We start from the raw sequence: 27,414 nt of genomic DNA, 5'->3' as shown, positions 1-27,414 counted from the left end.
AAGTGAGGTTTAAGATTATATTTAACTAATTTTTATAATAATGATTGTACTGGCACACCCAACACCAAATTCTTATCTTTATTTAAACATACATCTTCACTCCAGAAATCTGTTAATGACCATGGTCAGTCAGCAGATTTTTCTATAGGGGGAGATTTTAAAGCAAGACTACCCCGCCTGCAATTTTACAGATGGCTTTTCTGTACCAAATAGCTCGGATGCAAAAGGGGTGAGTTGGTACCCGCCTCTGGTAGCCCAAGATTTAGTGAAAGTTATGAACATTATATATATAGTGGCACCAAACCACCCCCCACTTTTAGGGTCGGAGGTTAAAAATCCTCAATTGATTATATTTTTATTTCTTCCAACCTTGCAGATCTTCTATCACATGGCAAAGTGATCCTTTCTTCTCATAGTAATCATAACCCCATTGAAGTGTCTTTTATTATGGCCTCAAAACCCCTATATAATAAGGGGATTGATGCCTGCCATCTTGACCCCTCATGTGATGGACTTGGACTAAAATTGGAGCAGTAGCCCCAGAGCAATTATTTAGGAAAGTGATTGGTGAAAACCTTCCACTGGGGAAGGCATGCCTTCACGAGGCTGATAATGTTAACCCTGCAGTTGTTGCCTTTACCCATCTCCGTGCTAAAATAAAAAAAGAGCTTATGGTTCCAACTAATCCACTGCAACCCAAGCCCAGATGGTTCATTCAGGAGTGTTCTACAGCAAGCAGACAGCTGTGATGTGCTCGTAAGGCATCGCCAAGGAACTCCCAGATTGTGGCGGAGTCACAAATCAGTAAAAGCAGGTAATCTCAGCCAGGAAAGCAGAACTACTAAACAGACAATGGGATTCGTTAGTTACAGCAGCCAAAAATAAGAATAGCAAACTCTTTTGGATCGCAGTTAAAGAAACAAAGCAATTGAACATAAGAGACAAAAATTAGCTGCAACATTACCAGCAAGGACTGGGAGGCACACTTCACTAGTGTAAAAGCCCTGGGTCAACCCGATGCAGATACTTTACCTGAGCCTAACTTTGCCTTAATACAAATAACCATAAATGATGTTGAGGTGGCAAGGCTCCTGGCCCTGACGGGGTCCTGTAGATCTTTTAAAACATAACCCCGTTTTCTGGGCACCCTTATTACTAAATGTTTTTAACAATCATGCCTTTTCCCCTGAACCCCCTACATGGGCAAACTCCATAATTGTGCCTATGTTTAAAAAGGAGGACCGCTCTCTACCTAGTTGTTAGTTGTTATAGGCCCATATCACTAATTGCCACCACCCTAAAAATCTTTAGTCGGGTGTAGCGTGGGGGTGGGGGAGAGCACTCTGGTCCTCCGACGTCACACGGGGGTGTGGCTTCCTCACAACACTGGTCCCAGTTAAAGGCGCCGCTCCTCAGGCTTTCTTCGTCGTTCGGTAGTAGGAGAGCGGAGTCCCAATCCGACTGAAGGGAAGGAGGTGAAGTACAGTCAGCTTTCCACCAGTCCATTGGCCGTGCCGCCCCCACCCCGTTACATCGGGTCCTATACAACCGTATAAAGAAGTGGGCTAAAGAGAAGTCTATACTTTATCCCAACCAGCATGGTTTTAGAGCTAAAGTTGGCACAGTTGTGCAGTGCTTTAACCTGATAATAGGAAAATACAGTATAGCCAAAACATCCCCACTACATCAGGCTTTTATGGACCTTTCCGCCGCTTTTGAGTGCATAAATCACTCAAAGCTGTGGGCTATTTTAATATTCCTTGAATTGGATAAAGCACTAGTGCACTTTTAGTATACTTGCATAGCGGCATGAAAGTGCTAATTAGAATGAATACCCAGGGGCAAGTATCTGAAAATGTTGACATCCCAAAAGGTGTGAAACAAGGATGCCTTTTAGTTAGCCCAACTTTTATTTTTTTGTATATAAAGGACCTTCACCCATTTTTACTCACCACCACCTCAGATGTCCCTAAAATTAAAGGCTCTCTAGTACCAGCATTGCTGATGATGCAGAGTTTATGGCCCACACTCGAAAAGCGCTTTGACAGCAAGTAAGCGGCTCTGTAAACTTTATGCACTATTTAGATCTGCACACAAATGTTAACATATCTTTCATAATGTCTTGCAGCCTAAAAAAGCATTAACTGACATCCTTGAAAGTGGGCGATTTATCTCTTCAAGGTACAAGCACCGTTTCTTACCTTGGCGTGATTTTTTTTTACAGTGGCTCCTGGCAAACTCACATAGCACATAGTTGGAGCAAACTATCCAGAGCTATTGGTTCACTACTTAGCCTACCTTGCCCAAGGAAGGGGAGGAGCTTCAGTCCCCATATTGAATATTTTTCAGTCACAAGGTCTCCCAAACTCCACTTATGGGACGGATGTCTGGGGTATTAATGAATGCCTCCAAATCCAATCAGAAGAGAACAGATTCTGTAGAAAAAATTTAGGAGGTACAAATTAGGAGCTCAAATCTTGTAAGCCACAGTGAATTGAATATTGCCCATGTCGAGGATTACATTAGTGCTCGCCCACTGCTCCAATGGTTAGCAATTTGGAACAATATGGAGGTAGATCTCACTAGAGATATTATAACAGACTGCTTCTTTTGTGGCAAAGATAAAAACATTCTGTGGCTGGCGTATGTAGAATCCTGTATGCATAAACTAGAGCATCAACTTTTAGGGAATCCGGATGACCCTCACGCCATTAGTAAAAGACAGCTGTGTTCTGCCTAGTTTTAATTTACACGTGAAGATAATGAAGAAAGAGCTCGATAAATCAAGAGGGATCGAATATTTAAATATGATTCCTGATGGGTTTGCGCCAATTCAAAAAGGTACTTGACAAGTCCGATTGGGCACTGGGAGCGTGGTCTGCTCTATCGTTTTAGGGAAGGCACAGACAAATATCCGTTAAGCTTCCCCTTAGGCTTTCAAGCAAAGTCAGACTCCCGTCCCAGGAGGGGATCTGTTGAAGAGCCAAGTTTTGAGGTTTCTATTGAAGATAGGGAGTGATGTTGTCTGTCTGAGGTGGAGCGGTAAGGTGTTCCAGGCTCTGGCCGCGAGAAAGGCGAAGGAGCAGCCTCCCGATCTGGTCTTTCTGGTGCGGGGTACTGCGGTGTAGGAGAGCTAGGCTGATCGTAGGGTTCTATGGTCAGTCCATATGTTTTGACGATGGGGGCGACCCGAGCTATGTAGAGGTTTTAGGGCGTAGTACTGAAGGAGGATCCCCGGGGGGACGCCGCAGGTGGTAGATGTGGGGTCCGAGAGGAATGGAGGAGTCTGACCCACTGCGTTCTGCCGGAGAGGAAAGAGCTGATCCAATCGAGGGCCTTGTCTTGGATCCTTGTGTCGTGGAGTCTGCGTATTAGGGTGCGGTGAGAGACTGTCGAACGCTGCTGAGAGGTCGAGGAGGATGAGGGCTGCTGTTTCTCCTTTGTCCAATAGGGTGCGGATGCAGTCTGTTGCAGCGAGGAGGGCAGTTTCTGTACTGTGTTTTTTTTCTGAAGCCGGTTTGGAAGGAGTCGAGGATGTTGTGCTCTTCCATGAATGTGGTGAGTTGGCTGTGGATGGCTTTCGCAATGACTTTCGCTGGGAAGGGTAGCAGGGAGATGGGTCTGTAGTTTGAGGTTGGTGTAGTCCGCCGAGGGTTTCTTCAGGAGGGGGCTGATCTCGGCGTGTTTCCAGTTGTCGGGGAACGAGTCGGTTGCCAGGGAGTGGTTGATGGTGTGGCAGAGCATGGGTGCATTGATGTTGGCAGCTCTGTTGAAAACGTGGTGGGGCAGGGGTCCGTGGGGGCCGTGGATTGACTTCATCGTCTTCAGTGTGTCTTCGGTGGGGAGGGCTGCCCAGTTGTAGATCGCTGGCTTCAGGGTGGCTGGTGAGGGTTCAATGTGTTGGTTGTCTTCATCAAAGTTGTTGTAGATGCTCTTGAATTTGTGGTGGAAAAAGGTGCGGAGTTTGTCGTAGAGGTCTTGTGAGGGAGGGATGTCGGTGGACTAGCTGGTGGGTTGGGCAGACTCCTTGATGATGTTGAAGAGGTCTTTGCTGTTGTGTGCATGAGTGGAGATTCTATTTTCAATCGCTTTTTACCTCGTTTTTCTGATGAGTTGTTGGTCGCCATTGGTGGCGGCTACACACATACACACATATATATATACACTTACACACGAGATCAGGCACACAAGCAAACATACATTCACAGACAGCTGCTGGAACGCACACAACGACAGACATACACATGCACTCCCCAGCACATAGACAAGCAGAAAAGGGGAGAGCCCATGATTACAGACTCCCTTTTCAGTATGCAACGTACCAAAGGCAGGCCCACAAGCTTCCACCCAATCAGAAGCCTGAAAAGGGTTGAAGGTACAAAGTTAGACCTTTTTTTCTCAGCTTCTATTAGATCAAGAGGGAGTGTGATTGACAAGCCCTGAAGCTACATTATCTGACATGCTGCACTGCCTGATGCTAGTGCAGCATGCCTTTGTTACTTTGTGATGCCCAGCTGTAACAGCCCAGTGTCCGACAAATGCGCAATACAGCTAGTGGAGCCCTCTTCTGCTGACAAGGTAATATTACAGCTTTTACATGCAAATAAATGATAGTGAAATAGTTTTGCCGAGCAAAAGTGGCAGAGCGAGGCAGTATTTGGGTGCCCTAACAGCCCCTCTGCACAAATATACGTAGTTTGTAAGAGTTACAGTGCTCAAGTCGATGATTTTCAAGTTACTAACCGTGCACAGACATGTTAGGATTTGTTCTTAGAATCTGCCGGTTTCACAAGAGCTCTGAAGTGGCCTCTGCACCCTATGGTGTCTTTACGTGTCTTAATACTTAAAAAGGTTAAAGAAATGCAAACAAATGGTACAGTCTGCTTCTTTAAAGTAAGGCATTAGGATGTTAGTATACAACTTTGAAGAGGACCAAGCATTAGTAAAGAATATGTTGCTTATCTTACAGTATGTAAACTAAGGAGATATAAGAGACTTGGTGTTCTCTCATTCTAGGCTTTAAGGGGGCTGCGACATTAAGGGCACTGCCAAAGCAATCTTGAATTGGTTAAAGATGAGGCTCTGGCCCATAGGCAGTTGCAATTAAACCAATCGGTAATAAACTTCAACAGAATGTGGGCATAAAGGGTGCTGCCAAACTGCACCATAGACGCACTGTACCTTAATTCTTAAGTTAGCACACACACACATACATACATATACACACACACACGTTCTCAAGTTTGCAAAATATAATGACAATACTGTAACCCACACCCTGACTTTGGACCGAAGTTCATGATCTTTATGTTTATAACAAACGGATGGATACCAGGCCAGAGGTATACCAAAGAAAACATGCGTAAAACCCCTAGTCGCAGCCATGTTAATTACTGGGAATTGTGTTTAAGCTAAAAATCAAATGCCCCTCCCCTTTCAACTCGTTCTAAACAAACAGTGACTGTAGTGGAATTCGATTAAATTGACCGGGTCAGTAAGCTCAAGCTGGTTTAAAAAAAACTAGCAGCAAGGAACAAACCCATCGTGGGGAGTTAGATGCAGTACATTAAATGGGCCGTTACTGTCAGGTACTGAGTCGTGGCATTTCTTGATTTTGAGAGGGAGAGTACCTGCACTTTTCAAGAGACACTCAATACTTTTATAGGGGGGGCCGGATTTGCGTAATCACGTTACGCAAATCTCCACGAAACGGTAAAAAATCTCTGCGAACAAGCAAAAATACAATGCTTTTTTACTGTTCGCAATCGCTGTTTGTGTGCTCGGGGGGAAATATTTCGCGAACACGCATTTTGAGAACGCGAACAAGCAAAAATGTCGTGAAGTAGTGGAACGCAGAATTTTGGGCAATTTCGCATTCTCCGCGGAACGCGAAATTACCCAAATTCCGCTAGTACCTGTTCTGCTTTTCCATTCAAGCACTGGTTAGAGGAAACTCCCATCTGCAGAGGTAGACGTTAACTGTCCCTTCTTCCACACTAGTGATGTGTAGAAAGAAGGATTGTTCATCACGCCATGAAACTAGCTACTTCAGCCCGATACAACATGGTGCCAAAAAACAAGATACAAAGTGACTTCACGTGCCTGCTCCGGTGTCACGCTGGATACAGTTTCTCATTGCAATCTCGCAGGCAGTTTATGTCCAAGCAAACGCGGTTTCAGCCTTCACTGCAGAAAATTATTTCATTGCACGTGAGAATGCAGGAGGAAGAGACTCTCGGGAGGAGACCGAGGTACTTTCTCGTATCACCAGGTCACGGAGCAGTCCTACCAGAGCCAGACCCAGGATCCGCTCATAGGCCTGTGTAAAGCCATGATCCCCGACAGGCACGTGGCAAGCTATAAATAGATTCTACTACAGAGGAGGTGACCTCATCTTTGGTCAGGGGAGGCGGATGAAATATTCATTTGATCATAGAGTTTGCTGGCAGCGAACTTTACACAGTTTATTACCACTAAAATGTAACCAGTGTAGCAATACACCAACGGCACGATCCGCTGAAGCGTTTTTTATTTACAAAATCATAGCACAACTCTACAGGACCAACATACATCATTGCAAATACAATGGGGCCAAACTTTAGCAGTGTAAATGGTGTCCGAAAGCCTGCAGCTAGAAAATTCTAAGGCTAGAGAAACCAGGCCAGAGACATAAGTTTGAATAAAAAGATAACACCAGATTCAGCCAGGACTATAAGTCCGTGCTGCATTAATCAGTCACACCTTCCCAGCAAAAATAGCATTTTTTTTCCCAAAAAGAAGCCCCGAGTTCCTCGAAGCACCCAACTGCCACTAAGGCACAGGTAAATTCCGCCGTCACCCTCCTAAAAACCAAAACCGCCGACAAACAGGCACGCATCCACTTTTCTTTAACAAATGTGGTGAAACCCTTCCTCTTAACCAAAAGCAACATCACAAGAACATCAGCAGGCAGGCTTGCAAACAGAAGGCACTGGCAGACACATGTTTACAGCTAAATATTTCACAGGGTGCACTAGGAATCATGTCAACACAAACCCAAGCCATTAAATGCGGTCCTTTATTCCGAAGAAGCGGAGTTCACCATTCAAACACACCAATTATGTTTTCGCTTTTAGTAGGCCAGAAGATTTATGGGGAAAACAGGTTATTAAAAATTATTAAACAAGCGTGTTATATAGAAAGATCTCTAAAAATATATATATTCACACTTAAAGTACTAAAAGTGCTAGTGCGAGCCTCCGCGCAGCATAAATAGTGGTGCTCAGTACTACACTGCTGTGGTCCTTAGCATACCTGGCGCCTACTTCCTCCACTCGTGACGTCTTGAGATGTGGTGGCAGTGGCAGTTTCAGTGCAGACCTATGCATAGGCTAGTTACATTAACAGGCCTTTCACACCGGAGGTGGTCCATTAATTAGCAGCAATTCCATTTATAAGAGTACCGGTTTTTGAGGTGTCCTGCTTCGTTTACTTGCCTTTTAATTTGTTAAACGAGGGCATCTGCTACTGGTTAATCAAGCGAGTTAACCTGGAGCCAACAGACAGAACGGGCGCCTGGTGCCTGTCTGTACATTGTACGCAACAGATGCAGACGTCACCCATGCTCAGAAAACCACACAAGCATTTACAATGCAACGGTTTCGCCTTTGTAAAAGCTAGAGCTATTGGCATTGTAAATGACAATTTTTTTATTTATGTGTTGGTTTTGAAAACAGATAAATAAATGGCATTGCCATTTACAATGCCAATAGCTTAATCTCTCGCAAACAGTAAAAATGATTAATAATAACTAACCTTCTTGTCAAAGGACCAAAAACCCTGCCTTAGGTTGCAGTCATTAAAGAGCTTGCTGACAATTAGGAGCTCCCTGAGTGATGGTGTGTGTTTTGTAGGTGTGTGTGTGCGGAGCGGCACAGCTGAGGCGATGACGCAAGCAGCACATCTGCTTGGGGGTGGACCCGCATCCACCCAGTACAGTAGTGTCGCGGCGGGACACGCCACTGAGCAGCACATCTGGGGCAGGCGGGACTTCACTCACAGGCATATGGGGAGCCCGCTAGTAATGCAGGCAGGAGGGCGTGAAGCAGACAGGGGTGTAAAGCACAGCTGTGGGAGCACTGGTAATGCGCACAGCGGGGCGTCCATCACTCTTGTGGGAATCACACAGAGGAGTGCACTAGTAATGTACCAGTGAGTGCTCTCTTGTGAGAAGCGCATCTCGGGAGGGGAAAGATCAAGAACGACAGCTGGGGTCGGGGTGGAGGGGCCGAAGCACAGCTGGGGATGGGTGGAGGTGCTCCTGCGGGAACACAGCTGGAAGGGGCGGTGCTGGTGATAGGCAAAGCTGGATATGGGTGGAGGTAACTCCGATGAGCAGTACATCAGAGGGTGGAGGAGGGCGAGAATCACGCTGGGGTTGATGGGGGCATAGCGGTTGAGAGGTGGTGATGCTGCAGCGAGGCGCTCACTACACAAATCACTTCATGTGCTGCGACACCATAAATATGGTAGTAAGCGCTACAAGTGCCAATAACTAACTCTAGAAAGCAGAAAGGGGTGTGTGAGACAATGTGGTTGGGGCGGGTAGAGTAGAGAGGGCAGTGCACTGTTAGGGTGGGCGGGCTAGGAGCCAGGCCCACAATTGGACACAGCGGCAGAGCCCTGGGTGCGAGGGAGGGAAGGAAGAGGCTGGAACTAGAGTCGAGGGAGTAAGGGGTTCACACTATGGGCAGTAAGGTTTAGGACTGCAGAACGCAGAGTCGATTATGCACAGTGGATAAGGGGGTTCAGGGCTACAGGCAGCAGAGCAGGGTGTGCACAGGCAGAGGAGAGGCCAAAGCTACAGAGTGCAGTGTCGAGTGTGCAAGGGCAGGAGAGGGGGGTCAAAGGCTACAGAGTGCAGAGCCGAGAATGCACAGACAGGAGAGGGGTCAAAGGCTATAGACTGTGGAGCCGGGAGTTCGCATGCGGGAGGGGGGCAAGGGCTACAGGCTGCAGAGGAGTGCACCGGCAGGGGGGGGGTCAAAGGCTACATACAGAGTGTGCAGCCAAGTGTCCACAGTCAGGGAAGGGGTGAAGGCTACAGAGTGCGGAGCCGGGTGAGGGGCAGGAGAGGGGTTAAAACTAGAGATTGCAGAGTCGGGTGTGCACAGGGCGGTAAATGTTAGGCATTCACACGGAGGCAAGGGGACTGCAGGCAGCAGGGCCTAGTGTCCACTAGGAGTAGGGGGATTAGAGCTTCAGGCATCAGAGCGCAGGAACGATTTAGGGACATCTCAGCGACTGGCAGTGAACGAAGGGTGGCACAGCGGGCGCTAAGGGGAACAGCGGGCGCTAAGGGGCACAGCGGGCGCTAAGGGCACAACTCAGGGGGCATAGTTGGGTGTGCCCAGGGTTGTAAGGGGGTACAACCAAAGGTGGCAGAGCCGAGGAGTGTGCGCAGGGCGGTAAAGAGGGCTCAACTAAACGTGGTAAAGCCGGGTGCCCGCAGGGCGGTCAGGGGGTCCTGGCAGTGCTTCGGGGGCGGTTAGGTATGCAATATATGAGGAGCCCGTACCTGTTTTCCGCAGCCCCTCCGGTCGGTCCCCGCCGGGCGGCCCGTCCAGCCCCACAGAAGCTCCCCGGCAGCTCTCTTGCATGCTTCCCGGGGCCGCGGCGGTGCCGTGCCTGCAGAGGTACCTCCCCCGGTCCTGCGGGCCTCAGAGCCTCTCCCTCGGTGCGACACTTGGCCTCTTTGTGCCGGATGCTCCGTCGTCCCCCTCTCCTCGTGGTCACTGGTCGCTCCAGCCTCTTCCAGCACCGGCTCCGTCCTCGTTCCAGCGCTGCTTTCCAAGCAGACGGGCGGGCTCGCTCCCTCCCACACACCGCCCTCCCCTCCCGGCTCGGAATGCTCATGCGGGCCCCTCCTCCCAGGGAGCGTCTCCAAAGAGCCTGCATCTGCACAGCTCGCCCGGACACTGCCCCAGCCTTCTCACACGCAGGCACCTGTGACCATGAGGTCGAACACAGCCCCCTTCAGTGGCTGCTTTAGTCCACTGAGCCTCCAGACCCGGTCAGAACTGATGACGCCTTCCAGAACATTGCCCCAGAAATCTGACAGCAGCTCTCAGACGGGTCACCTGTTGAGTATTTAGACCTGAAATGCTCGCGCAAGGGCCCGCGAGGAAGCACACTAATGATCCGAAGAGGGAAATGACGATGAGCAACCAACATCTGAAGCTGATGCAATGGAAAAGCGCTTCGACGCCTCGTATGGGGAAGTAAGCGCTATAATAAATGCAATGCTCGCCGATGAGGTGGCTGCAGGCACGTGTCCTTTCTGGTACACTACGGGTACCTGCACGGTCGGTGCCACATTTGACACCAGAGGGCAGCCAAAAATTATCGAGCACCCAAAACAACCTTCGAGCGCCCATCTCTGAACAATATCTTCCAAGCGCTATAACTGGAAAGATTTGCTTGGGCGGTTCTTGTAATGAAATATGTTTATGGTTTGCACTGAGGGCCAGATAGCGTGAGGGATGTGTAGCTGGGGGGAGGGGCACCCCAAGATGCGAGGCCCGTGCATGGGGGCGTATGGTTGGACCCTCGGCGGGGGGGGGATACGTGCCTTTTGGGCGCATCCTTTGTCCTGTGACCTGCAGTTTAGCTGCTGGGGTGGGCGTGGGTACACCTGAGCTCGGGGGGGGGGGGTTGAGGGGGGATTGAAAGCAAACAGAGCAGGGCATTAGCATGTGAAGAGACCCCCACCCTCGGCAGTCAAGCAAGCCCCCCAAGGAACGGGCGGGGTCCCATCAATGGGCATTGATGGGGTCAACCCCAGGGTGCGGCCTTAATGGGGCTCTAATGGGTTGAACTTCAGTTTCAAAACCTGTTCTTTTGGTAACAAAACAGCATGTAGACGAGGACAACTGCCCCAGACCATCTTTCCCACACAGCTAACCCGCTCGCCCACTCCCCACCGACCTGGCTTGTTCCTGACCAGAAGTTCAACAACACGACTGGTAAAAACTGGGTGAAATCAACAACAGCAGAGACGTTAAAAAGCCAGGTCTTAAGTGCTTAAAACTGTCCTAATGACGTTACAGCAATCAGGCACACATTATGAAAATGAACACAGACGGGTCACTCAAACTCTTAAAAGTTCCATCTTCTAGCCCTTCCAGAATCCCCGAAAATGAACAAATGGCTGGCACTGTTCTCTGGGAAATGAGGAATCGCTATCTATGCCCTTTTATATGTTATTTGTCATCCACGCACCTCGCAATCACACACAAACACAGCTTTCTTTAATTACCAGAGAACCACAAATCGGACATTTACGAGAAAGTCGCAGCTAACCGACTAGCCAGAACCAGCTCCTCTGGGCGATGTGCACGCGGCGCTAGGGTTCGGTTCGATCTGTCTCAAAACCGGAGCTTATGATCCCAAGACTATGGATTCATAGGGTTTGGCATCCAGAACCAACCCTTAAGATTCACCTTTTCCAAATATACCCAGAGGGGGTCAATTAGGCACCTGGGGCAAGCACATGGACTGACCCTCGGGGTCAAATAAAGGGGTGGAAGCAAAATCACCCATTACACTGTGAAGCACGATCTGTCCCTAGCGGGAGGGGGGCGGGAAACGGACAGGGGGAGACACGGACAGCGAAAATACACGGAGAGCGGGCGGGGGGCGGGAAACAGACAGGGGGAGACACGGACAGCGAAAATACACGGGGAGAGCGGGGGAGGGGCAGGAAACAGACAGGGGGAGACACAGCGCACGGAGGGAAACAAAATACACGGAGAGCGGGAGGGGGGCGGGAAACGGACAGGGGGAGACACAGCGCACGGAGGGAAACAAAATACACGGAGAGCGGGAGGGGGGCGGGAAACGGACAGGGGGAAGAAGGCACAGAGGGAAACAAACACAGGCTTACCTTCACTGCAAGGAGAGAAAATGGCGGACACAAGCTTCCGGATTTTGAGGATTTGTGGGCGTGGAGGGGGGCGGGAGAGGACAGGGGGGGCGGGAGAGGACAGGGGGGGGGGCGGGAGAGGACAGGGGGGGGGGCGGGAGAGGACACGGACGGCGGGAGGGAGGCGGGAAACGTGCACAGGACAGCGAGGGGGGGGCGGGGGCGGGGAGGCACACGGAGGGGGGCGGGAATGGACAGCGCATCTGAAATCACTTTCAGTGAAAGGGGAGGGAACGGGAAAAAACGAAACTCCGCCCAGGGAAAAAATCTCGGGAACGCCCCCGAATCTGGTCCGGCCTTGACGGACAGATCTCTGTTCCAATGGCTAGCCTCCATTTATGGAGCTAGCCAATGGGACAGGGGGGGCGTATTCCATTTTCCTTACTGGAAATCAAGAGATTTCTCTGGAGGCGGAGCTAAGAGCTCCGCCCTCCAGCGAAACCTAAAAAGGACTCAGTGAACAGTACTTCCCACACGGCATTTCCAGCAGCTCACAATCGATACATTGCTTCTTATGGTACTTTTGGTATTACATCATAATACTAAGTCTAAGCCTTTGCAATTCTCTAAAATGACTAAATGTTATGCCCGTGCATGGGTTTCCACTTTAAAAGTTACAACATCCCTCTTAATTTGAAACAAATCTCACAAATGTCACTAAGTTGACAGGTCACCAGCAGTAATATAAACAACTACATATGGGTTTAATACTTTTATATTTTTTAGCCCTGATGAAGTTGCATGAATATACCTTAGCCCTGATGAAGTTGCATGAATATACCTACGACGACGAAACACGATTTGGCTCTGGGGCTAAAAGATTAAAGAACCGGACTGAAGAAAACGGATTACTTGAAGATGTTTCTTGTTTACCTTTTGGACAATTATTTAGGATCTTTTTCTTAAAAATTAGCAATATATGTAAGAGTGTGTGCTTGGGATAAAGGAACTATAAGCCATTCATATGATTCTGCAATTGCCACATTCTCTGGAGAACCCCTAGAAACTTTGTGTGAATTACTTTTAAAATGTCATATTCGCTCTAAACCCTGATGAATCCCACAGGAGCAAATGTCCAACTTCTTCCAAGAAGATTTTATGAATGATGTCAAAGGATAGCATAACAATCTAGCTATAAACATTACTATTTAATATATAAACCCACATCCCTGCCCAACAGAACACAGTTTTGTGCCATGATGTGAAGCAAAGTCTATAGGGAAGTCTGGTTTTCCTGCTAATTGTGAAAGAACACGACAGCTATATACCATTTTTAGGGATGTAGGATTGAAATCCCGGCAAATTCACAATACCCAACATTTCCTCTTCTCATTCTATTTATATTTCTCATTTTTGAGAAAAAAACTTTCAAAAACGTATAGTTGTTGATATAAACCTTTAATCAATTTGAGCATAACTCACACTACACTACAAACAGTAGCTAATGCTCGTCCTTAAGAAGTGGCACATTTACTATAGTGGGCACCATACTAGGGCATGGTTGTACGTCGTACTCTTATGCCCTAAATGTTCTAATTTAAACTTCTGTACCTGCACTGGTCTTCCTAGAGTGTCACATCCTTTCACACTATCAAGAGCACTGCCCAGGATGATACCCTCTTCAGATCATCTCTCCCAAAGACCACAATGCTGTCCTGGGAGGCAAGGACACTCAGATTCTCTGAACAAATGGTGCATCAAGCTCTGAAAAATCAACAAGACAACAGCCCAAGAGGCATTTCTTAAAACATGAATGACAAGTACAGTGGTAGGGCAATTCTGGTTAGTTTCACCTGGTAGCCCATTATTCTTAAACCCAACATGGACAAACAGCTAGCATAGCCCAGCGTGACTATCAGTTCACAGAAAAAGGTTATCTGTGTACACACATTACCTAGTAGAGACTATGAAGAACAATGCAAAGATATGATTTGTCATTAGTCTTATGGATCTCACATAAGCAAGGAAAGCTGGGGGTGGATTCACTAGGTTCCAATTCCCTGTTTGCACATTTACTACTTTTTCACCAAAGATGGCTCTTTTAGCACAACACCTCTTACAAGAACTTTTAATGAGACTTGTTTGCCACACGATTTTTTTTTCTTTTTAAACAAAGCATACGGCATTTCTATTGGGACACTGCTACAACATCCACATTTCAGAAGGACCACTGTTCAGAGGGCAAAGTACTTGAAAATGTAACCATTCAGGTTGTTTCGTGATTGCTTCCTGCCTATATCCCGCTCCCCCTTTCTATTATCCAGTATCAGGCAGACACTTAGGTTTCATGCAACATTTTACATAAAAGTAGAATTTAATTCTGAAAAGCAACACTTTACATTAAAGTAGAATTCCTTCTGAAAAGTAACAACATCATCGAAGCTAACCATGAAAAACACTGCTATTAAAGACAGTGGTCCTGGCATTTGATAAAAACACAGGTGGATTTTTCAAAGAAAGCAAGAGAAGTTACATATTAATCATTTAATTTTGGAAGATAAGGAACCACAGGTATGCAAGATCGCATCATTTGCAACTTGAAACAACCAGAAGTAAAAATCAGATCTGTGCGTTCCCGACCACATATAAATCTATTATGTAAGAGCATTTTACTGCAATTATGTTTCCAATTTGGATAGTTCCATCCTACGCTACATTCGACCAACCAAATGCAGTCACACAATAACAAGCCAACCTACAGGAAGAATTGCATTTCTACACATCGCTCACAGTACATCACATCGATATGAACGGGAGTTGCAGTGAGGGCAACATACATAGCTAGAATTACTGGTGGCACCACACAGAGGCAGGAGGGGACTCTCTTATGCAACCATAGTGGCAATAACACGTAACACCCCTCCAACTATGTCACAGTGCAACTCCCCTCCCACTAGGTCAGCGGTCTTCAAACTTTGAAATGCTAAGCCCCCGGCACCAAACATTTTTATATCAGACCCCTCCCAATCTTTTACAAAAGGAAAAGACAATATTATGGAACAAGTTAGCAAACCGAATGAACGAAAATGATTGCCCCCAATGTCAGTTTTTCTCCGAATTTGTGTACCGGCCCTCCCCACAGTGGGATGAGTTATATTACAGAATATTTGATTATGCAGTAAGCTTCACACAAAAATAAGCTTATATAATGGCCCGCTGCGGAAGATTTGTACAAACTATAAGGAGTGCTATGTACTCTGGCACGGCCTCCTGACCTAGCCCTCGAACTGTCCAAAAGCTGATACTGGATTATTTTAAACAAAGGCCTGCGAAAGAACATTCTCCTACACAGTCGCAAAGCACAAGCAATTTACAAGCAAAAGAGTACCAGCGAAAAGAATGGAAACCAAAGTAGTCCTGGTGATTTGAAGGAGCTAGCAGGGTGACATTCTCTTATGGGACCAGCCAAAGGGCAACTACCAATTGCAAACATGATAAGACGCCCCTAGTCAAACAAACGTCGACATTTAACTATTGCACGTTCCCAGATTTTTTTAACTTTACCTCTATAAATTGCAATGGCTTTTGACGTTTTATTGTAATGCAATGGTTTTAATTAGCTTATGCAAGCAAATAAATAAATTACAAATTCAAGTGCAGTCCTACGAGGGATGGGGTGACTTTTCCTAAAAACAAGGGCAACTGCTATAGAAAGAAGCCCAAAACAAACTTAACCCTCATGATGAAACACATTGCCATCATTATGTGGGTTAATCTTCTTTTGGGTATTTCTGCTCAGGTTTATACTCAATTTAATGGCGGCATTGGCAAGTACTTTGAGCTATATTAAATTTATATTGCACCAACTAACTACCTGAATTTATTAACTGTTCAATTAATTAAAATCATTACAGTAAGAAAGAATAAAATTGGTGAGTAAAACAATGATTACATTAAAACTATAAAAACTGCTGGTTAAAAAGTTTTTTGTTCAAGTAATATATCCCCTAACTGCTGCACCCACTCGGACCGCCAGCACTGGGTCTTTATCATAAGTCCTTACAACAAGTTTCTTAGACAGCTTCGTAGGCCTTGGTGGTTTTCCCCTACAGCAGTCTGTGGATAGTTCTCCTTGTCCCTTGCGTTTCGAGCCATTGATGTGGAGCGATTTCTGTGGGGCGGGTGGATAGAATCATGGCTCTTCCCTCATTTGAGGGGAGGCTGCCTTGATCCCCTTATTGTACCACGCTGGTGGCCCTGGTTTGTTTGTGATTGTTTGCTGCCTTTAAAGACATTCTTACTACCTTTGCTATGGCATTGCAGGGCATTCTCTATATGTGGGCCCTGTTGTGCAGATCTGAGAAGGTAATCGATTGAACCAGAAAGTTTGTTTTATCAGTGTAAGGCTGTGTTGGAGAAGCCTTTGTGATGTTTTATTTAAATGAACGGGAGTGCCTATAGATTTATTTTTGTGTTTAGAAGTGCACTCAAACTTAGTGTTCTCAACCTATTCATCATCATGTAGGGCAATGTGCTGCGATACCTTTTCTTGGGCCCATAGTGTGTCGGAAACTACTGGGCTTCAACCGCGGCAGCTTATATTGTTTACCACTGGTATCTCAGGAACACAATACTGCTGGACTTCAAATTAAATGCAAAGACCTCCCTTTTAGTGCTTGACTGTCTAGAGGAATTGTAAGGATATAGTCGAAAGGAGAAGCCAAAGTCAAATTATCTTAACACCCTCCGAGTATGATGATGCAGAAAATAGACCTTTGTGTGCGGTCATTTTTAAAGGAGCCATCCAGTTGATGATGGCAAAATGCCTCAAAATCTCAGAGACGTCATTAAGCAACACAGTATTGTAGAAAACTTCTTGCTGGTGATTGTGAGTGATGCTGTAGTGGGTAAAGCACTTGTGTTATTGCTCTACCCGAAATAGGCCCTTTAAGCCTGCTGTGGGCGAGCAGTAACTATTGCATCCTTTTCGTCACCAAAGCCCTGCATTGTGTTTGCTTCAATATCTACTGTGTAATCTGCGTGCCCATTCTGAGGTGGAGTTGCAGAATAATCCGAATACAATAAAGGCAGCCACCAGAGATAAACACGGAAGGTAGCCTCAGTTTGATACTCGAGGCTACAAAAGGCCTTAACAGCGTGGGATCTTCGGAATAACGCCGCAGTGCTCTAAACCACTGTGGACAGTTGAATGCACTGAGCAACTGCAGGAGGGAAGTACACACAGACCCACACGGAGAGATTTCAGAAGCAGTCGCCCTCCGAAGAATCTAATAACCGTTAGTGAAATAAGAAACTGTGAAAGATTTATCATTAAAGTTCGGAGAAAGATTTTGTTTAGATTGAACGTCCCGAGATGATTAAAGAACAGACTGTCAACAAACCAACTTGATTGCACTGTGCAACAACACATGCAGCTTTCCGCTCCACAGGAGTGTAGACGCTATTTTGAGGGAGGATCAAGTAATGTCACTGCTATTTACATAGTAAGAACAAAACTGTAAAGCTAGCTATTTCGTTTTCTGTTATGGCTGTACAGTTAAACGGAAAGTAAAGACTACAAAAAGGGAATTTGCTTAAAGTCAGTTCTTAGTCCTTTAAAATCCACATTTTGCATTTTTTTTGGCCCTTCAAACCCAACGCATTTTGTTTTTTTCATCTTGGCTGGGAGAGCGATCATGTCGATGAATAACTTCAAGCCAGTCTCCATCAAGGCAATTTGTTTGAGTCGGTCTTATGTAGATAATTAATCCATGCTCTCTCGCAGTACATTCTGGCAGGGACAGCGGGCATTGTTTCAACGTGCTCTCAGCGGTCTAGTCGGCCAGGAAGTGGGCCGCTGGAAAGACAACACTGTTTGCCAAGGACAGGCGCCTCTGGCTTCTGCAGGCCGAAACTCACACCAGCCTTCTTCTCTGGGGCCAGGTGTAAGATTACCGCGTCATCTGCTCATTTTATGTGTCAGCAAGCACTGAGAACGTCGCCTACCTCCCTAGAAGCAGCTTTCCCCCCTGCTTGTGATATTTTAAAAAACGTCCAAATGCTACTACATGCACTGCAGCTGAAAACGTTACTCTCGCCTAAAGCTGTCTTTAGGTGAATTTAGAAACCCGATTGAAAGCACATCACTTAAGTATAGTGGCTGTTGCTTGAGGTCTTTTCTACAGAGCCACGCGTGCGGCATTACTTTTCTGCGCAAACACACACCGTGGTCTCTCCTATGCGTGATAAGTGAAGGTTAGATGTGAATATATAAATAACCTGACACATTTCTGAACGAAACAATTGTGTGTGTTTTGCCTGGGACTGTGGTACATGATACTGTCTGGGTCGCAGGCAGTTGGGAGTCACGCCACAAATGACAAACAGACATCACGCTTGAACTATTCAGAGTGGGCTAACAAGAGAGCAACCCCTTGTTTGCCAAGACTGCGATTATTCACTCCCAAATGTCAGTGGGAGTGAATAATTGTATTTATGTATATGTTACCCATTAGCGGGCGCCTATCTGTGGAAGTTTCTGTTTACACGTACTCGTGTTATCAAGTGTGCAGGCAAAACTGAAGAAATTTCAGGTTGAGAAAAGTGCGCTTGGAGAAAAGCCTGAACTGAGCGAGGCAGCGAGCTCCACGTAATCACAGCCGGTCCCCTGGAGACATGTGCGGGTGGATGGATGGGAGAGCGGCGGGGCAGGCCGAGAACACCATCGGGAACCTTTACTGTGGGTAAACAAACAGCACTTAACAGGAGGCCAGTAGGCACGGAGGAAATACTTCATCCTTACTTACTACCCCCGTTATTACTCTCAGCTTATCTCCTTTCCAGCTCGTGGCCCCTCCCCAAAGAAAGATTAACTCGCACTAAAATGCTCTGGTCCGCCCAGCCCTGAATCCCATCAGGAGTATCATTCCAGATTACTCTGCACCGACATCTAACGCCCCTCCCTCCCCTACAGACGAGATCAGCATCGAAAGTTCAAGGGCTAAACACCACCCACGGAGCAAGGCTCCGGCCAAATCCACACCCATCTGCTGACCCACCCAGTCCATGCTCTCTTCCATCCTTCTCCAGGGTTTGAGCCACCTCTCACGGGCTCTGGCCCACGCCCCGATAGGATCAGATGTATCCTTCCCAAATCCGAGGCTTCCTCCAAAGTTGCATCTTCAAACCCCCACTAACTGTGGTTTTTAAGTCATCCTCTCTTGTTCTATTATTTTATTTTGGTTTTTTTAATTGCGATTTTATATAGTTGAAACCATCAGTTAACTCTGCCTGTGCTCTGAACCCAATGACTGCCCGACATTTTCCTATATCCCCGTCTCCCGGCGGTGCTCTTACCCATGCTGCTGGCTGGCACCGTCCCTTCGCCAGCCTCCTGCCCTCGGTGCTGCCCGCTCCTTCCTCCAAAGCCCCCAGCCGGGCGGGCTCAGAGCTCCGTGCGCGGCTTCCTAGCCAGGGAAACACAGCCCATCCGTGGCTGCCCTGCTGACAAACACCACCCACGTCCCGTCGCTCCCGTCGCTCCGGTGCGTTCCAATCACCAACCACGGCCGCCGTCAAAACTCCAGCGGGAGACTCCACCAAATCCCGCGAGATTTCATTCCCTATGTCATTTCCATTCTCCGCTTCTCAGTCGGGGTGGAGCCTGACCCGAGCAGAGGCGTGACGTCAGCGGGGGGCGGAATCTTGAAGAGCATGAAACCCAGGTTACCCGAGGTAGGACAGGACCGGTGGGTCGTTCGCGAGCTAATGGGCGGGGCCAATAAGAAGGGGCCGAGCTTTCTCGATTTGTTATTGGAAACACCCAACACAAGCTCTGTGAACAGTTTCCTTTGTGGGTGGAGCCTATCTTGGAAAGGCGGGGCTCTAGTGCGTGACGTTATAGGCTAGGCGAGTTCCCGATAAACTATGAGATGCTGACAGAGGCAAAGGTATGGTTTGTATATGTTTTCCACCAGCAGACATACACCCTGGCTCGTGGAATAGGGGGCGTGGTATCTCTGAGTGGATGGAGTGGGACTTTTCGGGACCACTTATTGCTAGTTATTGGCAGATTAGCGGCTGTGTGTTATTATAGTGGCGATAAACGCGGCTGCCGATAGCTGGGATTTAGCGAGAGTGCCCTGTGGTGACATAGTTGCAAAAATTCATATTTCTCATCTGTGATCTAGCCTTGATTTTACTGTGCGCATGAGTGACATTGCACTGTCAAATGTGTGACACCTCGAGTGACACTTTACTGTCTTCACAGTAATTCACCACTAATCCTTTATAGGCTTCCTGAATAGCATGCGTTAACAAGCGAGCGATGAATAAATACAAACCTTTGTCCTTCTCTATCCTTCTGCTATCATTCCAAATCCAAATAACTGACTAACCTATCCACCACTTAAAATGTACTTGCATGTTTCACTATACTAATTCAACACTAATCCTCTATGGGTCCCGGAGTAGCGTGCTACCCGCCGAAAAAGCGCTTCGACGCCTCGTCAGGGGTAGTAAGCGCTATATAAATGCAATTACAATACAATACAATAAAACCAAACATTGACATCCACATGAAGAAATACATGTCACAAATTACCCACTTTTGAGAAACTAAAAACTATGAAAAGCTTTCAAACGAACAAACTTACAATATCACCATACTTGCAGGTCTGCGTGACATTTAATTATCTGCTCGACCATATATTTTTTATTTAGTGTCAAAATAAAGCAGCTTGGTGATAGATGTAAACTGACTGCAGAAAATGCATAGACTTATGAACGTTAGTAGATGGCAATACTGTCTAGGTTCTTAAAAATCTAAAACAATGTGGCTTACTGTGAAGTAATTACACAACTCGGAAGTGGAACATTGTGCTCTGTTGCCATGAAGTGATCAGAATAACGTTAAATGGAATTCGTATTTACACAACACCCTACTCCTCCCCTTGCCCACCCCAGCCTTACCTCTGTAATGGAAACAAAAGCCAACTTATGAAGCAATGGAAGGAGGGTATGTACGCCTGACCCACTGAGTACTACCCTGCTTTGCGTTTTTTTTTTGTGTGCAGTTTTATATAACGTGAACTTCACTCAAAAGTTTTGAAGCACTTTAAATGCGCAACAGTTACATTACACAAGATCACATTCATTGTTTCCAGACACGGAGAGATTACGTGATTTGCCTGCAATCAAATGATGTTGTGCCAGCGTTGAAACTGTAACCAGTTTTAAAGTGAACAACTTAAACGTTGTAGGGAATTATGCATCACACTCAGAGGCACTGAAATATTGAGAGTAACAGGGGTGATAGCGTGCAAGCGCTAACGCCGCCCTATCATTGGGATTGTGTGGGATCATTATGTATATACAGAAATGAAATACTGGAGGTAGTGTGGAATGTACAATCTGTGATGAGGGGAGGGAGAATGTGTGACAGGGGGATGGAATCCCCGGTGGACGGTTGGCAGAGACACGGGGTACTATGTTGATAATGCGATGCAGCGCACGCAACGAAAATCATTTTATTTATTTGATTCTTTACTTACCTCCGTTCATCCATATTCCGGTGTTTACTATCCTCCACTCTGCCCCTAACCCGCCCCACCTCACTGCCCCACGGAACTCCCTCCACGGGCCGCTACTGTGTTGCTGGCCTGGAGCCAATTACCAACTTTTGTGGCCAGGGTCCCTAAGCACTCTCCAAGGGATGATTAGCTGGCCTCCTGTCCACGAGATCCCTAGGACGGAAAGGATCTCTCTGTTTCCAAGAGATCATAAGGACCATGCAGGGTGCGATGGAGAAGGGTGAAAGTAATCTTAGGCTGGGACAAGGACCGTCCTACCATTTGCAGTAATCACACTGTTCAGAGGAGTGTACTCGTAAAGATCAGCAGCCCAACTAGGGTTCCATAACGTGAAGAGTTTGAGGAGTGCTGGGGAAGTTTGCAGAGTCTAAGGGACCCAAGCTTGCAACCAGAAACCTGTGCTAGCTCGCACTTTGCAGCATGTGATGCCCGAAGGGTGTTGGCGGGTGTATCCTGAGTCCGCAGGACCCAAGCCGGAAACCTGGAATGTCTCTGAGCTCCAAATCTGGAAGACAACAGTGCCTGACATCGCGTCCTCTGTCCAAGGTCACTGGCTCCCTCTCCCCGGACCCATACCACAAGGTACTCTGTTGTTGGTAACATCATAAGTGGACCCAAGGGGTCTCGTTGTGTCTTGTGTGCACCCACAGCTCGCTGCCTGGAAAAACTGGCTCACACCTCAATCGGGGGGGAAAGATTTCTCCAATGGTGTCACAGTGTTTTGCCCCTGTTTGGCCTGATGGCCTAATCTGGATGGACGAAAGTAAGTAACTGTTTTCTTCCGCTCTAGGTGGCCCGACAATCTAATTAAAGTGTTTCCAGCGGGTGCTATGTGTGCCATTGGATGGTGTAGTTTGAGTGGCTGAGGGACTGGGTCATGAGGCCTTGTCAAAACCTGTGATTTCTTGACCATTACGACTGTACAGGGTATGCAATATTTGGGAATGTTGTTGTTAGACCTGGCACCTTGGCATGGGTCTCCCTTCCATGTTTTGCTGTTGCCTCGTGTGTTTTTGCTGGTTATAGATGCTTTGGGCACTGTGCCACTGCTGTCCAGTGCCACAGTGCAAATGTACACTTTGGAAAATTGATGTATGGATTATTGATTCCATGATTGGTTGGTTTGGTTTACTTGACAGACCCTAGTACACTGCACTGAGTGTGGAACAAGAACAAACCTCTCCTAGGTATCACATCAATATCTCGGTAGTATATCCTTCATTGAATATATATCAACATTGTCCCACAGCAAAAATTATTAAGAAAATATTATTATTTTTTATTATTTTCTGACATAAAAAATATAATCATAACAAAAAGACATCATCAACATACTCATTCTATATGTACAATATTTTCAAATTTACAAATATAATATATACAGTAGCCCCCAAAGAAAGTAACAAAAAGTGTCATTCATTCATCTGATCATACCAAGCATCCAAACATGCATCCAAAAACTATCAACCACAACTAAGCCACAGTAAAGCAAATGAGACAAAACATCACACTGAAAAATTACATAAGTTTACACACTCAACATAGCAACAAAAAGAGGGCGCCAACGCGCGTTTCTGAAAGGGACCCGTGTCCACAGTTCCTTCGTCAGGGCGCAGTAGATACAATTCTTGGTTGATGTAACTTTTCAATCAATCAATTAATCATAAAAATTTGCATAGCGCGCTACTCACCCTTAAGGGTCTCAAGGCGCTGAGGGGGGGGGGGGTCGCTACTGCTCGAACAGCCAGGTCTTGAGTAATTTCCTGAAGGAGAGGTGATCCTGGGTCAGCCTTAGGTGAGTGGAGAGGGAGTTCCATGTCTTGGCTGGCAGGTAGGAGAAGGATCTTCCTCCGACGGTGGATTTCCGAATTCTAGGGACGGAGGCGAGGGCGAGGCTGGCGGATCGGAGCTGGCGGGTGGGTGTGTAGAAAGTGAGGCAGCTGTTGAGGTACATCGGGCCCAAGTCGTGGAGAGCCTTGTGTGCGTGGGTGAGGAGTCTGAACGTGATCCTCTTGTTGACGGGGGAGCCAGTGCAGGTCTTTCAGGTGGGCGGAGATGTGGCTGTGGCGCGGGATGTCCAGGATGAGTCGTGCTGAGGCGTTCTGGATGCGCTGGAGTCTTTTCTGGAGTTTGGCTGTGGCGTAGAGGGTGTTTCCATATTCCAGACGGCTGGTGACGAGGGCCTGGGTGACTTTTCCTTTAAATATTGTAAAATAAATCAGCAAAATAGAATAACAACAAGGGGGCTCAATCTTGAAATTGAATCAAACATGATAATATCATCATGTGTTCCGCTAGAATCCAAAAATATAAGGGCGGTAGACTTGCACCACACAGAATGGTCGTGCTAAGTACCCTGATCCTAAAAACCTGATCCATGAAAGTAAAAGGCCAAAACTCATTAATGAAGTATCCAAGATGAGGTAAAGAGCGGAGCGAATGCCCCAGCAGGGTGCACAATGGCCGATGTCATGCGCTATTAGAAAGCAAACAATCGTAGCACAGGGTAATCACTTCAAGGTTGACTGACGGGGTCCAAAAATACACCTCCGTGGGATTTCGTAAGCGCTAAATAAATAAAGCGGATCCCCAACAGGCAAGACGTCCGCAGGCGGCACAAATAGCTCATTCATCACTGAGTGTGCCCCGGGCTTGTAAACCAAATGCTGCTGGTGGGCTTGCAGCCCTGGTTTTGCCACCCACAGAAGCAGTCTGTAAAAGTGTGTCTCAGGTCTGCCATTGCAGAGCCTGTGTGCAGTCTGGGCAAGTGCACCCACTTGCCAGTCCCTAAACCTTTCCTTTTCTGCATATTAGTCGCCCCGATGGTAGGCCCAAGGGTAAGGTGCATCGTAGGTAAAAGGTAGGACATGCCCTGGTGTGTGTGGCATGTCCTAATAGTGAATTACAGCCATTTTTGTTTTTCACTAGTGCAAGGCTAACTGTTCCCCATATAAAGCAGAATGCCTATTGCACACAACAAGAGAGTAATTTTATTCTCAAGTTTTCTAATGCGTGTCTCAATGGACAAATGTTTCGAAACAGTATACATATAAAGCTGTCAGAGAAAACACAGTGTCTTAAAGAAAGTCTTCTTTAATATCTTTTGCAGCCAGCCGACACGTGTTTAGTCGCATAGCCCTGCTACTCCTCAGGGCTGTAAGGTTCAGGTGAAAAGAAGAGAGGTCGCTTAGCCGGTGATACTTCCAACCCGGCCGGGCTCTAGACCATGTAAAGCGTGAGTCGATTTCAGGTTCCGATCAGAACCACAATTATGGGTATTTGCAGGTTCAATCCAATTGCAGAGTTGGTAATGTTATCGGTGAATAGTAGCGGCGGGGACAATGAAGCTCAATAAAGCTAGAGAAAGGTGTACCCGCCAGGAAACATCCGCCGGCAGCCGCTACAAATGGAGAAGGAGCGGGTGTGCTTCCTTCGATGGTTATCCGGAAAGTATTCTTCCGGCTGTAAGCAGACTGCCTCAATCACTTGCGGGATCCCGTGCTCCAGATAAGGAACACGGGAGACAGGGTGAGTCAGCACAGGGCTGAATAGAGAGATCTGCATGCAGATGGGAGGGAGGAGTTGCACCTGGGACCTGAATAGGGCTGTGCCTTCCCTCCACAATGCTGATGTACCTGGCCTGCACTGTGAAAGGAAAGAAGGAGTCTTGTCAACAAAGTGCTCCAGGACTGACCAGAACTGGTTTGGACTAGGCAAAGGCCTGTCTGCCTTCAGAGAACAACGAGAAAATGGGTATAAAAGGGGGGAACCAGATCCCAGAACTTTAGATAACTTTTGGGAAACAAGAAGAAACCTTTGCTGAGGAGAGGAACCAGAGAGACTGAGAAGAGACTATCCCTAAGCACGAGGGATTGGCCTGTAGTGGTTGCCTGACTGCCAAAAAGAGGAGAAAGGACTTTGTGCTACTTTCATTCACTTGTGAAGTATCTCCAAGGGCTTGAGATAGAGCTTGCCTCCTGCTGAAGTCTCAGGGACAACAGACTTCACCCACCAGCTCCCCAAGAGTTCTTGGGAAGTACCTGCAGTTGTGTTGGGCTTTCTGAGGGACTGCATGTCGCAAAGAGCTGGAAGCATGACTCACAAAGAAGAAGCATGTTGCCACTGCTGCTGCTGTCTCTTCGCAATGCAGAAGCACCTCGCATCGCCGGAGAAGAGGATCAACGTCGCACCAGACGCCGCCGCATCATCGGAGAAGCGTGTCGCCACCGCAGCCGCTGTCGTCGCATCGCTGGGAAAGCGTGTCACCTCTGCAGCTGTTGCATCAGATGCCGCTGCATCACCGAGAAGCGTGTCGCATGGCCTATCATGGCTCAGAAGAATCGTTGAGTCGACGCACGGCCGTCAGGCGTGCACGCATCGTGTCGCATAAAGGAGAAGACGCCATTTTTGTTCATTGCACCGGATCTTCATCGCATCCCCATGGAAGAGCAGTAAGAAACCCTTGCATCACCTCCCACGTCGAGAAGAACCAATGCATACCCGACACATCACCGTTCTTGCGTGTAAGGGACCGTTGCATCACCTTCCCTGCAACACTTTCGTTGTATAGCGTTACGCATCCAAAGGTACATTGAACTCGAAGTGTCGCATTTTACATTTTAAGAGAACTAAGCTAGCTGGGAGTAGCTGCACCTAACCAAAATATATGAAACAAGTGGAATTGAAGTGCTCAACCGCGGTCGGCCGTTGTTTGCCTTTTCTGCTTTTTGTTGTGAGGCTGTTGCTGTGCCAATACCTTACACTTTGACCCTGAGGATAAGCCTGACTGCTCAGTGCCAAGCTACCAAAAAGTGAGCACAGCATATTGGACAAGTGTATCATATTCATCCTATCTAGGGCAGTGGATTCTGTCTGGCTTCGGTGCGTCCCAGTCCAAATAGACTCTGCGTGGTCAAAATGAGGCAGACGCCTTGCCGGTTAAACAATAACAGGCAAGGCACTGGTCTCCGGAACCAATCAGGGCTGATAAGGGGACACGCCTGTCTGCCAGGTGGGAAATTGTTTGTTGTATTTACAAAACACTGTATATCATGAATTTACCCGCAATGGGACAGCACTTCACTCGAGCAGAGTTACTTCAATGGTCTGTAAGTCGTTTCTATCTTTAATTAATGAAAATTGATCAGCGGCCTACGTGACAGCGCAATCACCTATATCTTGCAGTCTTTGATCACAGCGCACCTGATGAGGTTGGAGAACACAACATTTTGTGTAACTAATGCAATTTAGTTCGTTGATGCGCATACTAGCTCTAAAATGAGATAGTCAACCCCCTGATGCTTGGTAGTTGGCAGGGCCGTGGTCAGATATTGAAATAACAACAAGCTGTGCAATTGCCACCAAAACATTTATATACAGAAGTTGTAAATGAACACAGCACTAGACATGCCTGTCTTAGTGAGTGTTTGTCAGGGTGGGGGGGCGTCGACTTTGCATCAACCTTCACTCCTTGAATAATCAGTAGCCAATACAAAGTAAACACATCATTAATAAACCATTTATCTCATGGGGCAAACAGGAAATGAGCAAATTAAGCAATTTGCAAACTACAGTGCCTTTCGGTCCATAAACCCTCTGGCCATTCCATCCTCCTCGTTCTTCACTTCACAGCAGCCAAGATAAACTGCAAGAACAACAACCACAAGGTGATTGTTAGAAATGGGATTTCTGGTAGGCTAGGGCACGGGCCGAAGCCAGGCAAAAATCTCCACTCTAGTCAGGATAAGGGAGTTACACTCCTAAAATAACCCCTGCTCACCCCCTTGGTAGCTTGGCACAAGCAGTCAGGCTTATCTTAGAGGCAGTTTGTAAAGCATGTGCACAGAACCCACAGTAATACAATGTATGCACTACAAACGGACACCACACCAGTTTAGAAAAATATCCAATATTTTAATATAA

At 47.1% G+C, this 27,414-nt stretch overlaps 1 protein-coding gene across 2 annotated transcripts in view; it reads right to left on the bottom strand.

The window, feature by feature from the left end:
• The window catches only part of CD2AP (CD2 associated protein), an 802,607-nt gene that overhangs the window by 765,747 nt on the left and 9,446 nt on the right, over positions 1–27,414 (bottom strand). Inside the window, exon 1 of one of the 2 annotated variants that reach the window (XM_078647691.1) lies at positions 19,259–19,668. The exons of the other annotated variant lie outside the window; for it this stretch is intronic. Within the exon in view, the coding sequence (XP_078503817.1) occupies positions 19,259–19,262 (4 nt within the window). The 5' untranslated portion in view covers positions 19,263–19,668. Of the gene's footprint in view, positions 1–19,258; positions 19,669–27,414 lie in introns of those variants that run through there. 2 annotated transcript variants of the gene reach the window in all.

Source organism: Lissotriton helveticus, chromosome 6, assembly GCF_964261635.1.
Source record: "Lissotriton helveticus chromosome 6, aLisHel1.1, whole genome shotgun sequence".
In the NCBI taxonomy this organism is placed as follows: Eukaryota; Metazoa; Chordata; class Amphibia; order Caudata; family Salamandridae; genus Lissotriton; species Lissotriton helveticus.
This window is presented reverse-complemented; position numbering and strand designations above follow the sequence as displayed.